This window comes from Brachyhypopomus gauderio, chromosome 16 (assembly GCF_052324685.1).
Source record: "Brachyhypopomus gauderio isolate BG-103 chromosome 16, BGAUD_0.2, whole genome shotgun sequence".
NCBI classification, from domain to species: Eukaryota; Metazoa; Chordata; class Actinopteri; order Gymnotiformes; family Hypopomidae; genus Brachyhypopomus; species Brachyhypopomus gauderio.
Window position 1 is genome coordinate 20,026,449 of NC_135226.1, and position 15,244 is coordinate 20,041,692.

At 40.0% G+C, this 15,244-nt stretch overlaps 1 protein-coding gene across 1 annotated transcript in view; it reads right to left on the reverse strand.

Annotated features, from left to right (window-relative positions):
• The window catches only part of LOC143477254 (alpha-2-macroglobulin-like), a 43,538-nt gene that overhangs the window by 18,124 nt on the left and 10,170 nt on the right, over nucleotides 1-15,244 (reverse strand). The window contains exons 18-21 of the mRNA XM_076975799.1: nucleotides 14,641-14,866; nucleotides 14,428-14,554; nucleotides 13,433-13,554; nucleotides 13,275-13,326 (exon numbers count right to left, since the gene is read on the reverse strand). Coding sequence (XP_076831914.1) covers nucleotides 13,275-13,326; nucleotides 13,433-13,554; nucleotides 14,428-14,554; nucleotides 14,641-14,866 — 527 coding nt within the window. The remainder of the gene's footprint in view (nucleotides 1-13,274; nucleotides 13,327-13,432; nucleotides 13,555-14,427; nucleotides 14,555-14,640; nucleotides 14,867-15,244) is intronic.

The following is a 15,244-nucleotide window of genomic DNA, read 5'->3' on the forward strand; positions in this document are numbered from 1 at the left end:
TAGTAAATTTTGCACAAATGGAACTCTAACTTAAGAAAACTTGCATGTAATGAGATGGCACTTCACAGACAGCTTCCGTGTGAGGGTCTGGGGCAGCTCGCAGTGGTTGCCATACCTCACCTGCTAGGGGGCGCTATAACATGCAAAAATTTGCCCCATGCACTCAGATTGGCCGATCCACATGAAACTTGACAGACATCATCTATGGGCCTCTGGAAACCAGGTCCTAAAGCAGACATGCCATACTTCCAAAATGGCTGACGTAATCGGCCAATCAGTGATCGGCACGCGTTTGACAGGCTTACCATTGGTCGATCTGCACGAAACCTCTTGGGTGTGGACAAGTGCACGCCCCCTATGACATAATCCAGCCGGGTGTCGATTGGCCACTGGGGGGCGCTATTGCAAAAAAAGCAAGTGTATCCCCTACATAATTCCACTTGGGAACATGCAATTGGACTCTTTTGATTCCTTGCAGTAGTGCGAACAACTTTCCCATTACATGTCCTATTAAAAAATGCACAGTTTATTTACAGTTAATAATAGTTTGAAATCATCACTTTTCATACTCCTCCTAGGATTTTCATACTATCATGTCAAGCAAAGTCTTATAATACTCTACAGAGTGTGAAATCAAAAAACAATCCAAAGATTTTGGATTTGAGGACACTTATACCTGCTAAATATTTTTTTAATGGACAGCATCGATACATATAATATTCATATTCTTAAAGCTCTTTCATATTTTACCCAATTCTGACCAAAATGCACAAGCCCATTCAGAATCCCATCCTGAACAAATTTGTCAAGTTTCATCTAAATCGGTTATCGTATGGCTCTACAGTGCAGTATTATATACAATGCATAAGAATGCATGTAAAGTCCCTCTGTCACCTTCTCCTTCTCACACGCACGCAAGCTGAAACTCACACTCTCAGTCTCTCTCACACTCTCACCCACATTCCCCCTCCCATCTCTGTGCCCTAAGTAAACATTGCTCTGGCTACCTAGATCTCTCTGTGTCTATTAACCAGGCACACACACATACAGGCACAAGCAGGCCTTCCTATAGCATTCACAATTGACACTTCCCTAGCCATACCCACCCATATCTCAGTGACTAACACATGCTTATACAAACTGATATTTGGCTTCTTTTTTGTCTCTCTCTCACACAAACACAGACACACACACCTTTATACCTATATGTATGTATAGTTTCTATGTATACTTATGTATGTATGTATTAGTATATGTTGTCATAGTTTGAATACATATACTACCACACACACACACACACACACACACACACACACACACACACACACACACACACACACACACACACACTTCTACCTAAATGTATGTATAGTTTGTATGCATATCTATAGTATATGTATAGTATATGTCAGTCATACCAGTGATGTCAGTCATATCAGACATGCCAGTCCAGTCATGTCAGTTATATCAGTCATGTCAGTGATGCCAGTCATGTTCTGCCAGTCATGTAAGTCATGTCAGTCATATCAGTCATGTCAGTCCAGTCATGTCAGTCAAATCTTCAAATCATTACAGTCATGCCAGTTATGTCAGTCATATCAGTCATGTTAATTTTGTTCGTCATGCCAGTGATGTCATTCCAGTCATGCCAGTCATATCAGTTATGTCAGTAATGCCAGTCATGTCAGTCATGCCAGGCTTTGCAGACTACATTCATACTTTGAATACACAGGCAGTCATGTTAGGCGTGCTACGTGTACAAGGAGTGAATTAACTAAGCATAGTCTCTGGCTCCCTCAATCTCTCTCTGTCAGTAATATACAGGCCCAATCATGTATAGACAAGTGCAGGCCTTCCTATACTGTTCACATAGATGCAGCCATAGCCAGATGTGCTATTTTTGTGTCTCCCTTTCTGACACACACAGATGTCATCACACTCTACATCTGTAGAGCACACACTGGCCAAACCCAAACAGCTTTTTTTTCACTTTTAGGTCTAAAGGACCTTTTGGGCTTCCTTTTGCCTATTGAGGCCAAAATGCCTATTGGTGTGTGAACCCGCCAATCGCCGCTTGCGGCTATATTTTTTCTTCTTATTCTTTTGCCCATTTTTTGACATAAAATGCATCGTGCAGCCTAGACCGTAATGCCTAGAAAACCCAATCTTGGCAAAAAGGTTCAGTTAACTCCAAGGACCAGATTCCCATACAGGGACCCAAATTGGCCTGATGGTGGCGCTATAGCAGAGCATATTGACTTTTTGTCCATATCTCCTACACCGTAGGTCCTAGAACCAAAATTCCAGTTCCTATGCATTCCTTGACTAAATTCAATAGGACAATTAATATACAACCATTAAGCTCCGCCCACTTAGATTTCGAGTTAATTTGCATAATGTGCAAAATCACACACATCTTTGAGCGCGAACTAGTCCCTGGATTTTTCACAGACATGCACATATGTGGTATCAAAACGTTCAGAAGAGTCTGAACTTTAAAATGTATCCAACAAAAATGCTAATTTCTTCACTACCTAGTCAGTATAAGCCAATCAAATGAGGGGGCGTAAATTCAATAGTAAATTTTGCACATATGGAGCTCTAACTTAAGAAAACTTGCATGTAATGAGATGGCACTTCACAGACAGCTTCCGTGTGAGGGTCTGGGGCAGCTCGCAGAGGTTGCCATACCTCACCTGCTAGGGGGCGCTATAACATGCAAAAATTTGCCCCATGCACTCAGATTGGCCGATCCACATGAAACTTGACAGACATCATCTATGGGCCTCTGGAAACCAGGTCCTAAAGCAGACATGCCATACTTCCAAAATGGCTGACGTAATCTGCCAATCAGTGATCGGCACGCGTTTGACAGGCTTACCATTGGTCGATCTGCACGAAACCTCTTGGGTGTGGACAAGTGCACGCCCCCTATGACATAATCCAGCCGGGTGTCGATTGGCCACTGGGGGGCGCTATTGCAAAAAAAGCAAGTGTATCCCCTACATAATTCCACTTGGGAACATGCAATTGGACTCTTTTGATTCCTTGCAGTAGTGCGAACAACTTTCCCATTACAAGTCCTATTAAAAAATGCACAGTTTATTTACAGTTAATAACAGTTTGAAATCATCACTTTTCATACTGCTCCTAGGATTTTCATACTATCATGTCAAGCAAAGTCTTATAATACTCTACAGAGTGTGAAATCAAAAAACAATCCAAAGATTTTGGATTTGAGGACACTTATACCTGCTAAATATTTTTTTAATGGACAGCATCGATACATATAATATTCATATTCTTAAAGCTCTTTCATATTTTATCCAATTCTGACCAAAATGCACAAGCCCATTCAGAATCCCATCCTGAACAAATTTGTCAAGTTTCATCTAAATCGGTTATCGTATGGCTCTGCAGTGCAGTATTATATACAATGCATAAAAATGCATGTAAAGTCCCTCTGTCACCTTCTCCTTCTCACACGCACGCAAGCTGAAACTCACACACTCAGTCTCTATCACACTCTCACCCACATTCCCCCTCCCATCTCTGTGCCCTAAGTAAACATTGCTCTGGCTACCTAGATCTCTCTGTGTCTATTAACCAGGCACACACACATACAGGCGCAAGCAGGCCTTCCTATAGCATTCACAATGACACTTCCCTAGCCATACCCACCCATATCTCAGTGACTAACACATGCTCATACAAACTGATATTTGGCTTCTTTTTTGTCTCTCTCTCACACAAACACACAGACACACACACCTTTATACCTATATGTATGTATAGTTTCTATGTATACTTATGTATGTATGTATTAGTATATGTTGTCATAGTTTGAGTACATACACTACCACACACACACACACACACACACACACACTTCTACCTAAATGTATGTATAGTTTGTATGCATATCTATAGTATATGTATAGTATATGTCAGTCATACCAGTGATGTCAGTCATCTCAGACATGCCAGTCCAGTCATGTCAGTTATATCAGTCATGTCAGTGATGCCAGTCATGTTCTGCCAGTCATGTAAGTCATATCAGTCCTATCAGTCATGTCAGTCCAGTCATGTCAGTCAAATCTTCAAATCATTACAGTCATGCCAGTTATGTCAGTCATATCAGTCATGTTAATTTTGTTCGTCATGCCAGTGATGTCATTCCAGTCATGCCAGTCATATCAGTTATGTCAGTAATGCCAGTCATGTCAGTCATGCCAGGCTTTGCAGACTACATTCATACTTTGAATACACAGGCAGTCATGTTAGGCGTGCTACGTGTACAAGGAGTGAAATAACAAAGCATAGTCTCTGGCTCCCTCAATCTCTCTCTGTCAGTAATATAGAGGCCCAATCATGTATAGGCAAGTGCAGGCCTTCCTATATTGTTCACATAGATGCAGCTCTAGCCAGATGTGCTATTTTTGTGTCTCCCTTTCTGACACACGCAGATGTCATCACACTCTACATCTGTAGAGCACACACTGGCCAAACCCAAACAGCTTTTTTCACTTTTAGGTCTAAAGGACCTTTTGGGCTTCCTTTTGCCTATTGAGGCCTAAATGCCTATTGGTGTGTGAACCCGCCAATCGCCGCTTGCGGCTATATTTATTATTATTATTTTTCTCCGCATAAAACGCATACTGCAGCCTAAACCGTAAGGCGCAGGGAGACCAAACTTGGCAGACTGGTGTAGTCTGTTTGCGGGACCGTGCTTAAGTACAGACACCCAAATTGGCCTCATGGTGGCGCTATAGCGCAGCATTTTGCATTTGGATTCATATCTCCCACCCCGTAGGTCCTAGACACAAAATTCCACTTCAGTTGCATTCCTTGGCTCCAGACAAACAAAAAAGCCTCAAGAACCATTAAGCTCCGCCTACTTAGATTTTTTGCTAATTTGCATAATATGCAAAACCTACTTTTTTATACTAGTCCCTGGTTTTTCATCTGATCACCACAATCTTGGTGTCAAAATATTCACAAGAATCTCATTATCAAGGAACATCAACAAAACTGTGACATTGGTATACCGTCTGGTTGTCACATGTCAATCAATAGCTCTGAGGCGTGGCCAAATTGACTTCAGCAGCTATATCTCAGCAATGCTTTGACCTATCTTTATGAAAATTTATCAGTTGTTAGGGCACATGACTCAGAGGTCACAGGTCAAAGCTGGCCACGATTGTCCAATAGGGGGCGCTATAACATGGGGAAATTTGTTTCTCAGAAACCATTAGTCACATCAAGCCCAAACTTTACAGGCATCATCAGGGGCCCAAGTGGTATCAAGGCACACAATGATGACCTCATCACTCAAAAAACATGGCCGCCATGAGCCAATTAATTTTTATTTGAATTAATTGGCCATTTGACAGACTTACCATTGGCCAATCAACATGAAACCTCATCACTGTACATATCCCAGGACTATGTGTCATACTGTGCAGTGTTGAAAACCTATTGTTATTGCTCGGATTTTTCTTTCTTATTATTATTATTATTTTTCTCCGCATAAAACGCATACTGCAGCCTAAACCGTAAGGCGCAGGGAGACCAAACTTGGCAGACTGGTGTAGTCTGTTTGCGGGACCGTGCTTAAGTACAGACACCCAAATTGGCCTCATGGTGGCGCTATAGCGCAGCATTTTGCATTTGGATTCATATCTCCCACCCCGTAGGTCCTAGACACAAAATTCCACTTCAGTTGCATTCCTTGGCTCCAGACAAACAAAAAAGCCTCAAGAACCATTAAGCTCCGCCTACTTAGATTTTTTGCTAATTTGCATAATATGCAAAACCTACTTTTTTATACTAGTCCCTGGTTTTTCATCTGATCACCACAATCTTGGTGTCAAAATATTCACAAGAATCTCATTATCAAGGAACATCAACAAAACTGTGACATTGGTATACCGTCTGGTTGTCACATGTCAATCAATAGCTCTGAGGCGTGGCCAAATTGACTTCAGCAGCTATATCTCAGCAATGCTTTGACCTATCTTTATGAAAATTTATCAGTTGTTAGGGCACATGACTCAGAGGTCACAGGTCAAAGCTGGCCACGATTGTCCAATAGGGGGCGCTATAACATGGGGAAATTTGTTTCTCAGAAACCATTAGTCACATCAAGCCCAAACTTTACAGGCATCATCAGGGGCCCAAGTGGTATCAAGGCACACAATGATGACCTCATCACTCAAAAAACATGGCCGCCATGAGCCAATTAATTTTTATTTGAATTAATTGGCCATTTGACAGACTTACCATTGGCCAATCAACATGAAACCTCATCACTGTACATATCCCAGGACTATGTGTCATACTGTGCAGTGTTGAAACATTTGGCCACTAGGTGGCGCTATTTGTGAAAATCATACATAACTCCTCCAAATTTTCACTTAGGAACATACAACTTGTTTCATTTTATACCTTGCAGTAGACCTGACAACTTTGCAATTACAAGTCCTATTAAAAAATGCATACTTTTGTCACATTCATCAATTGTTTGAAAATAGCTCTTTAAGAACTAGTCCTAGGAATTTGATCCAATGATGGCAAAAATGGCATAGGCATAATCTGTAGACACTGTAGTTAACTAAATAAGGAAAAAATGTTGCATTTTTATTTGTCTGATTGGTCAATTTTTCCATTATATCCTTCTGGCCATGCCATAAATGACCTTTATTGCTATCACTCATAAACCATGTAAGTGATCAACTCCCAATTTGAAAGGCTTTTATAGACTGAGGTCCTTGTGAGGTAGGCCAAGTTTGGTTCAAATTGGCCTGTCGGAGGCGCTACAGTACCCAAAAACCTGAGAAATCATAAAAACTCACGCAGCAATCTTGTTATGCAGAATACAGACAAGTAATGGGGCTTGTATGATTCAGATCAATGAGGTCTATAACATTGCAATTACATCTCATAACAAAAAGTGCACTGCCTGACCAGAAATGAACCTTTTAATTCACCAAAATGTCATTGCATTACTGAGATTAATGAGATATCAGTATGATAGTACTTGGGCTCCATCTAGTGGCCAAACACCGAAACTGACTGAAAACAATTGCTCACATGAAACACCACACAAACGCACACAAAGCTGATCTCAGCATGTGATTTAGTTCTGTGATCTGAATCATTTTGCCAATACACATTATTTTGATCCTTTTGGGCCTTTAGTGCCTCAGTTGAATTGAATGTTTTGTCACATTGATTTACTTATGCATTTTTTCCACTCAAACAGCTTCTATTCACTTTTGGGTCTAAAGGACCTATTGGGCTTCTTTTTGCCTATTGAGGCCAAGAGGCCAATTTGTTGGTCTAAAAGACCCTTTGGGCTTTTTTGCCTTTTTTTGTGTGAACCCGCCAATCGCCGCTTGCGGCTATATTTAGGGTTCACACACATAGTGTGGGAAACCTATTGTTATTGCTCGGATTTTTCTTTCTTATTATTATTATTATTTTTCTCCGCATAAAACGCATACTGCAGCCTAAACCGTAAGGCGCAGGGAGACCAAACTTGGCAGACTGGTGTAGTCTGTTTGCGGGACCGTGCTTAAGTACAGACACCCAAATTGGCCTCATGGTGGCGCTATAGCGCAGCATTTTGCGTTTTGGTCCATATCTCCCAAACCGTAGGGCCTAGAAACAAAATTCCACTTCTGATGGATTCCTTGGCTCAAGCCAAACAAAAAAGCCTCAAGAACCATTAAGCTCCGCCTACTTAGATTTTTTGCTAATTTGCATAATATGCAAAACCTACTTTTTTATACTAGTCCCTGGTTTTTCATCTGATCACCACAATCTTGGTGTCAAAATATTCACAAGAATCTCATTATCAAGGAACATCAACAAAACTGTGACATTGGTATACCGTCTGGTTGTCACATGTCAATCAATAGCTCTGAGGCGTGGCCAAATTGACTTCAGCAGCTATATCTCAGCAATGCTTTGACCTATCTTTATGAAAATTTATCAGTTGTTAGGGCACATGACTCAGAGGTCACAGGTCAAAGCTGGCCACGATTGTCCAATAGGGGGCGCTATAACATGGGGAAATTTGTTTCTCAGAAACCATTAGTCACATCAAGCCCAAACTTTACAGGCATCATCAGGGGCCCAAGTGGTATCAAGGCACACAATGATGACCTCATCACTCAAAAAACATGGCCGCCATGAGCCAATTAATTTTTATTTGAATTAATTGGCCATTTGACAGACTTACCATGGGCCAATCAACATGAAACCTCATCACTGTGCATATCCCAGGACTATGTGTCATACTGTGCAGTGTTGAAACATTTGGCCACTAGGTGGCGCTATTTGTGAAAATCATGCATAACTCCTCCAAATTTTCACTTAGGAACATGCAACTTGTTTCTTTTTATACCTTGCAGTAGACCTGACAACTTTGCAATTACAAGTCCTATTAAAAAATGCATACTTTTGTCACATTCATCAATTGTTTGAAAATAGCTCTTTAAGAACTAGTCCTAGGAATTTGATCCAATGATGGCAAAAATGGCATAGGCATAATCTGTAGACACTGTAGTTAACTAAATATGGAAAAAATGTTGCATTTTTATTTGTCTGATTGGTCAATTTTTCCATTATATCCTTCTGGCCATGCCATAAATGACCTTTAATGCTATAACTCATAAACCATGTAAGTGATCAACTCCCAATTTGAAAGGCTTTTATACACTGAGGTCCTTGTGAGGTAGGCCAAGTTTGGTTCAAATTGGCCTGTCGGAGGCGCTACAGTACCCAAAAACCTAAGAAATCATAAAAACTCATGCAGCAATGCTGTTATGGAGAATACAGACAAGTAATGGGGCTTGTATGATTCAGATCAATGAGGTCTATAACATTGCAATTGCATCTCATAACAAAAAGTGCACTGCCTGACCAGAAATGAACCTTTTATTTCACCAAAATATCCTATTTCATTTCTGAGATTAATGAGATATCAGTATGGTAGTACTTGGGCTCCATCTAGTGGCCAAACACCAGAACTGACTGAAAACTATTGCTCACATGAAACACCACACAAACACACACAAAGCTGATCTCAGCATGTGATTTAGTTCTGTGATCTGAATCATTTTGCCAATACACATTATTTTGATCCTTTTGGGCCTTTAGTGCCTCAGTTGAATTGAATGTTTTGTCACATTGATTTACTTATGCATTTTTTTCACTCAAACAGCTTCTATTTACTTTTGGGTCTAAATGACCTATTGGGCTTCTTTTTGCCTATTGAGGCCAAGAGGCCAATTTGTTGGTCTAAAAGACCCTTTGGGCTTTTTTGCCTTTTTTTGTGTGAACCCGCCAATCGCCGCTTGCGGCTATATTTATTATTATTATTTTTCTCCGCATAAAACGCATACTGCAGCCTAGACCGTAAGGCCCAGGGAGACCAAACTTGGCAGACTGGTGTAGTCTGTTTGCGGGACCGTGCTAAAGTACAGAGACCCACATTGGCCTGATGGTGGCGCTATAGCGCAGCATTTTGCGTTTTGGTCCATATCTCCCACCCCGTAGGTCGTAGAAACAAAATTCCACTTCAGGTGCATTCCTTGGCTCCAGACAAACAAAAAAGCCTCAAGAACCATTAAGCTCCGCCTACTTAGATTTTTTGCTAATTTGCATAATATGCAAAACCTACTTTTTTATACTAGTCCCTGGTTTTTCATCTGATCACCACAATCTTGGTGTCAAAATATTCACAAGAATCTCATTATCAAGGAACATCAACAAAACTGTGACATTGGTATACAGTCTGGTTGTCACATGTCAATCAATAGCTCTGAGGCGTGGCCAAATTGACTTCAGCAGCTATATCTCAGCAATGCTTTGACCTATCTTTATGAAAATTTATCAGTTGTTAGGGCACATGACTCAGAGGTCACAGGTCAAAGCTGGCCACGATTGTCCAATAGGGGGCGCTATAACATGGGGAAATTTGTTTCTCAGAAACCATTAGTCACATCAAGCCCAAACTTTACAGGCATCATCAGGGGCCCAAGTGGTATCAAGGCACACAATGATGACCTCATCACTCAAAAAACATGGCCGCCATGAGCCAATTAATTTTTATTTCAATTAATTGGCCATTTGACAGACTTACCATTGGCCAATCAACATGAAACCTCATCACTGTGCATATCCAAGGACTATGTGTCATACTGTGCAGTGTTGAAACATTTGGCCACTAGGTGGCGCTATTTGTGAAAATCATGCATAACTCCTCCAAATTTTCACTTAGGAACATGCAACTTGTTTCTTTTTATACCTTGCAGTAGACCTGACAACTTTGCAATTACAAGTCCTATTAAAAAATGCATACTTTTGTCACATTCATCAATTGTTTGAAAATAGCTCTTTAAGAACTAGTCCTAGGAATTTGATCCAATGATGGCAAAAATGGCATAGGCATAATCTGTAGACACTGTAGTTAACTAAATATGGAAAAAATGTTGCATTTTTATTTGTCTGATTGGTCAATTTTTCCATTATATCCTTCTGGCCATGCCATAAATGACCTTTATTGCTATAACTCATAAACCATGTAAGTGATCAACTCCCAAATTGAAAGGCTTTTATACACTGAGGTCCTTGTGAGGTAGGCCAAGTTTGGTTCAAATTGGCCTGTCGGAGGCGCTACAGCACCCAAAAACCTGAGAAATCATAAAAACTCACGCAGCAATCTTGTTATGCAGAATGCAGACAAGTAATGGGGCTTGTATGATTCAGATCAATGAGGTCTATAACATTGCAATTACATCTCATAACAAAAAGTGCACTGCCTGACCAGAAATGAACCTTTTAATTCACCAAAATGTCATTGCATTACTGAGATTAATGAGATATCAGTATGATAGTACTTGGGCTCCATCTAGTGGCCAAACACCGAAACTGACTGAAAACAATTGCTTACATGAAACACCACACAAACGCACACAAAGCTGATCTCAGCATGTGATTTAGTTCTGTGATCTAAATCATTTTGCCAATACACATTATTTTGATCCTTTTGGGCCTTTAGTGCCTCAGTTGAATTGAATGTTTTGTCACATTGATTTACTTATGCATTTTTTCCACTCAAACAGCTTCTATTCACTTTTGGGTCTAAAGGACCTATTGGGCTTCTTTTTGCCTATTGAGGCCAAGAGGCCAATTTGTTGGTCTAAAAGACCCTTTGGGCTTTTTTGCCTTTTTTTGTGTGAACCCGCCAATCGCCGCTTGCGGCTATATTTCTTCTTATTATTATTATTTTTCTCCGCATAAAACGCATACTGCAGCCTAGACCGTAAGGCCCAGAGACACCAAACTTGGCAGAATGGTGTAGTCTCTTTGCGAGACCGTGCTAAAGTACAGAGACCCACATTGGCCTGATGGTGGCGCTATAGCGCACCATTTTGCGTTTTGGTCCATATCTCCCAAACCGTAGGGCCTAGAAACAAAATTCCACTTCTGATGGATTCCTTGGTTCAAGCCAAACAAAAAAGCCTCAAGAACCATTAAGCTCCGCCTACTTAGATTTTTAGCTAATTTGCATAATATGCAAAACCTACTTTTTTATACTAGTCCCTGGTTTTTCATCCGATCACCACAAGCTTGGTATCAAAATGTTCAGAAGAATCTCATTATCAATATTCCTGGAAAAAATTGTGACATTTGCATACAGTGTCGTTGTGACATGTCAATCAATAGCTCTGGGGCGTGGCCAAATTTACTTAAACAGCTATATCTCAGCAACGCTTTGACGGATCTTCATAAAATTTTAAAAGTTGTTAGGGCACAAGACTCCGAGGTCATAGGTCAAAGCTGGCCACGATTGTCCAATAGGGGGCGCTATAACATGGGAAAAACTGTTTCTCAGAAACCATTAGTCACATCAAGCCAAAACTTTACAGACATCATCAGGGGCCCAAGTGATATCAAGACACACAATGATGACATCATCACTCAAAAAACATGGCCGCCATGAGCCAATTAATTTTTATTTGAATTAATTGGCCATTTGACAGACTTACCATTGGCCAATCAACATGAAACCTCACCACTGTGCATATCTCAGGACTATGTGTCATGCTGTGCAGTTTTAAAACATTTGGACACTAGGTGGCGCTATTTGTGAAAATCATGCATAACTCCTCCAAATTTTCACTTAGGAACATGCAACTTGTTTCTTTTTATTCCTTGCAGTAGACCTGACAACTTTGCAATTACAAGTCCTATTAAAAAATGCATACTTTTGTCACATTCATCAATTGTTTGAAAATAGCTCTTTAAGAACTAGTCCTAGGAATTTGATCCAATGATGGCAAAAATGGCATAGGCATAATCTGTAGACACTGTAGTTAACTACATATGGAAAAAATGTTGCATTTTTATTTGTCTGATTGGTCAATTTTTCCATTATATCCTTCTGGCCATGCCATAAATGACCTTTATTGCTATAACTCATAAACCATGTAAGTGATCAACTCCCAATTTGAAAGGCTTTTATACACTGAGGTCCCTGTGAGGTATGCCAAGTTTGGTTAAAATTGGCCTGTCGGAGGCGCTACAGTACCCAAAAACCTGAGAAATCATAAAAACTCACGCAGCAATCTTGTTATGCAGAATACAGACAAGTAATGGGGCTTGTATGATTCAGATCAATGAGGTCTATAACATTGCAATTACATCTCATAACAAAAAGTGCACTGCCTGACCAGAAATGAACCTTTTAATTCACCAAAATGTCATATTGCATTACTGAGATTAATGAGATATCAGTATGGTAGTACTTGGGCTCCATCTAGTGGCCATACATTGAAACGAACTGAAAACTATTGCTCACATGAAACACCACACAAAAACACACACAAAGCTGATCTCAGCATGTGATTTAGTTCTGTGATTTGAATCATTTTGCCAATACACATTATTTTGATCCTTTTGGGCCTTTAGTGCCCCAATTGAACATTTTTTTGCACATTGATTTATTTGTGCATTTTTTCCACTCAAACAGCTTCTTTTGGGTCTAAAGGACCTATTGGGTCTATTGCCTATTGAAGCCAAGTGGCCTATTCGTGTGTGAACCCGCCAATTGCCGCTTGCGGCTATATTTGTTATTGTAATTGTTATTGCTACTGACAGGTTGAGAGGCTTCATTGGACTCTCTATCTTATGTGTGTAGAACACATAACTGTATTTTCTCCAAAGCTCAAGGTTCAGAAACTCAAACTGAATTGTGCACTAACCTTGTGGACATAGCAACCAGCTCTGACCTTTGGTTTTTTCAATCCCTTCAGCCTACATGAAAAAATGGTTGTGATTTAGTTCAGAGGAAAAACACAAAAACACTTGGAACTTAAATTTGTTCACCTCTCATTCTTAATTCTGTTTTCCAGGGACCAACCTGTACAATCAGGCTTCGTGTGACTGTATCAATACGGCCTCTCTCTGGGACGCTGACAACCTCATTGTCACACACAGTCTGAGACTGTTCAGCCTCTGCACTGACAGTCACATTCATGACTCCTGTAACATAATGTAGAAATGTGTGTTACCATTTCAAACAACATGTCATATAAGATGTGTAATTATGGGGCTAAAACACTGCCATAAGTATTTGAATCTGAATTTTGTATATTTGAATTATATTTACATTACATTTAATAAACTTGAAATATTTAATGCCGTAATTCATACATTTTAATTTTAACAATGCTTCTTTATGTTTTGAACTTGTGAGATGGTGAAATTTGCTGTTGGAAAAAAAATTAATTTCAAGATTACAACTTGCATTTTTCATATTTAAAAAATTCAGATTCTTAAATTCAAATCGCTCTGATTCAAAACTCAGAAATATGGATTCAGACCTGCAATGAAACATCCGGGCTTCTCAGAAAAAGTAAACCTTTTAGAGCAATCAAACACATTTAACCAATCACAGCACTGCCTCATTCTCGTTCATGTCTGTGGCGGTGAAGTATTGCTCAGTCAAGTTTGTGGCGGAGAAAACTAATGAATCCCAGCAAGGTAACTGCATCCAAAGTTCTTTAGATTTGGATGAAAGAGAACTAAAATTCAGTTCAGCAAATTTCACCATCTCACAAATTCAAAACATAAAAAAGCATTGTTAAAATTCAAATTTATGAATTACGCCATTAAATATTTCAAGTTATTAAATGTAATGTAAATATAATTCAAATATACAATATTCAGATTCAAATACTTATGGCAGCATTTTAGCTCCATATGTAATTATGTCAGATGTTGTGGATTCAGCCTCTGCACTGACAGTCACATTCATGACTCCAGTAACATAATGTGGAAATGTTTGTTACCATTTAAAACAACATGTCATATAAGACGTGTAATTATGTCAGATGTTGTGGATTTGGAACTCACCAAGCACAGATGGAATCAGAGTCCATTTGAAGGTCTTCCTACCATTTGCACACAAACAGGATGAATACTGATCATCAGAGGAGGCTTTCAGTGTGTAGTGTGTGGAAGGGGCTGGGGTCACTTTAACCTGTATGTGAAGCACAGGGGATTGGTTTGCTGTACATATCAGTTGATGAAAGACTGTTAAAGATCTCATTCATGACCTTTCAGTACCATAATACATCTGGGGAGGTAGTTGAAGACCGTGGCCTTGAGCTCAAAGACCTCTCCCCGGATGATGGAGTAGGGTAGTGTGAGCTCCAGGAAGAAGGGCTGGAAGACAATGAGCTCAGCAGGAGGAGCGAGTCCCAGACCCTTAGGGGACACGCAGAAAACCTCCGTCTCCCAAGTGGTGATGGTGTCTGGGACAGTGATGGGAATCTGTGCTGATCCAGAGTCCCTGTGCAAAGGTTTTACTGATTTTACTGTATGATACCAACAACACAAAGCAGTAATCCAATCTAAAAGTTACAAAAAAGGCTTCAGGATGATGTACACTTAGCATACGTCTAACTTATATGTCTTGTACTACCTTGGACATTCCAAGCAACTACGTAGCACTTTTGTAAGTCGATCTGGATAAGAGCGTCTGCTAAATGCCATAAATGTAAATGTCTTGTAGGTCTGCTTAGGCGATTTAATATAATTTATAGTTTTGGAAACACTTATATGTGCCTACGTTGACATTAAAGGGTCACTCCAAGTCTCTTATGTGTAATTTTTGGAGGTATAAGACTGAGTAACCCCACTCACTAACATCACTCACTCACCCCACTCA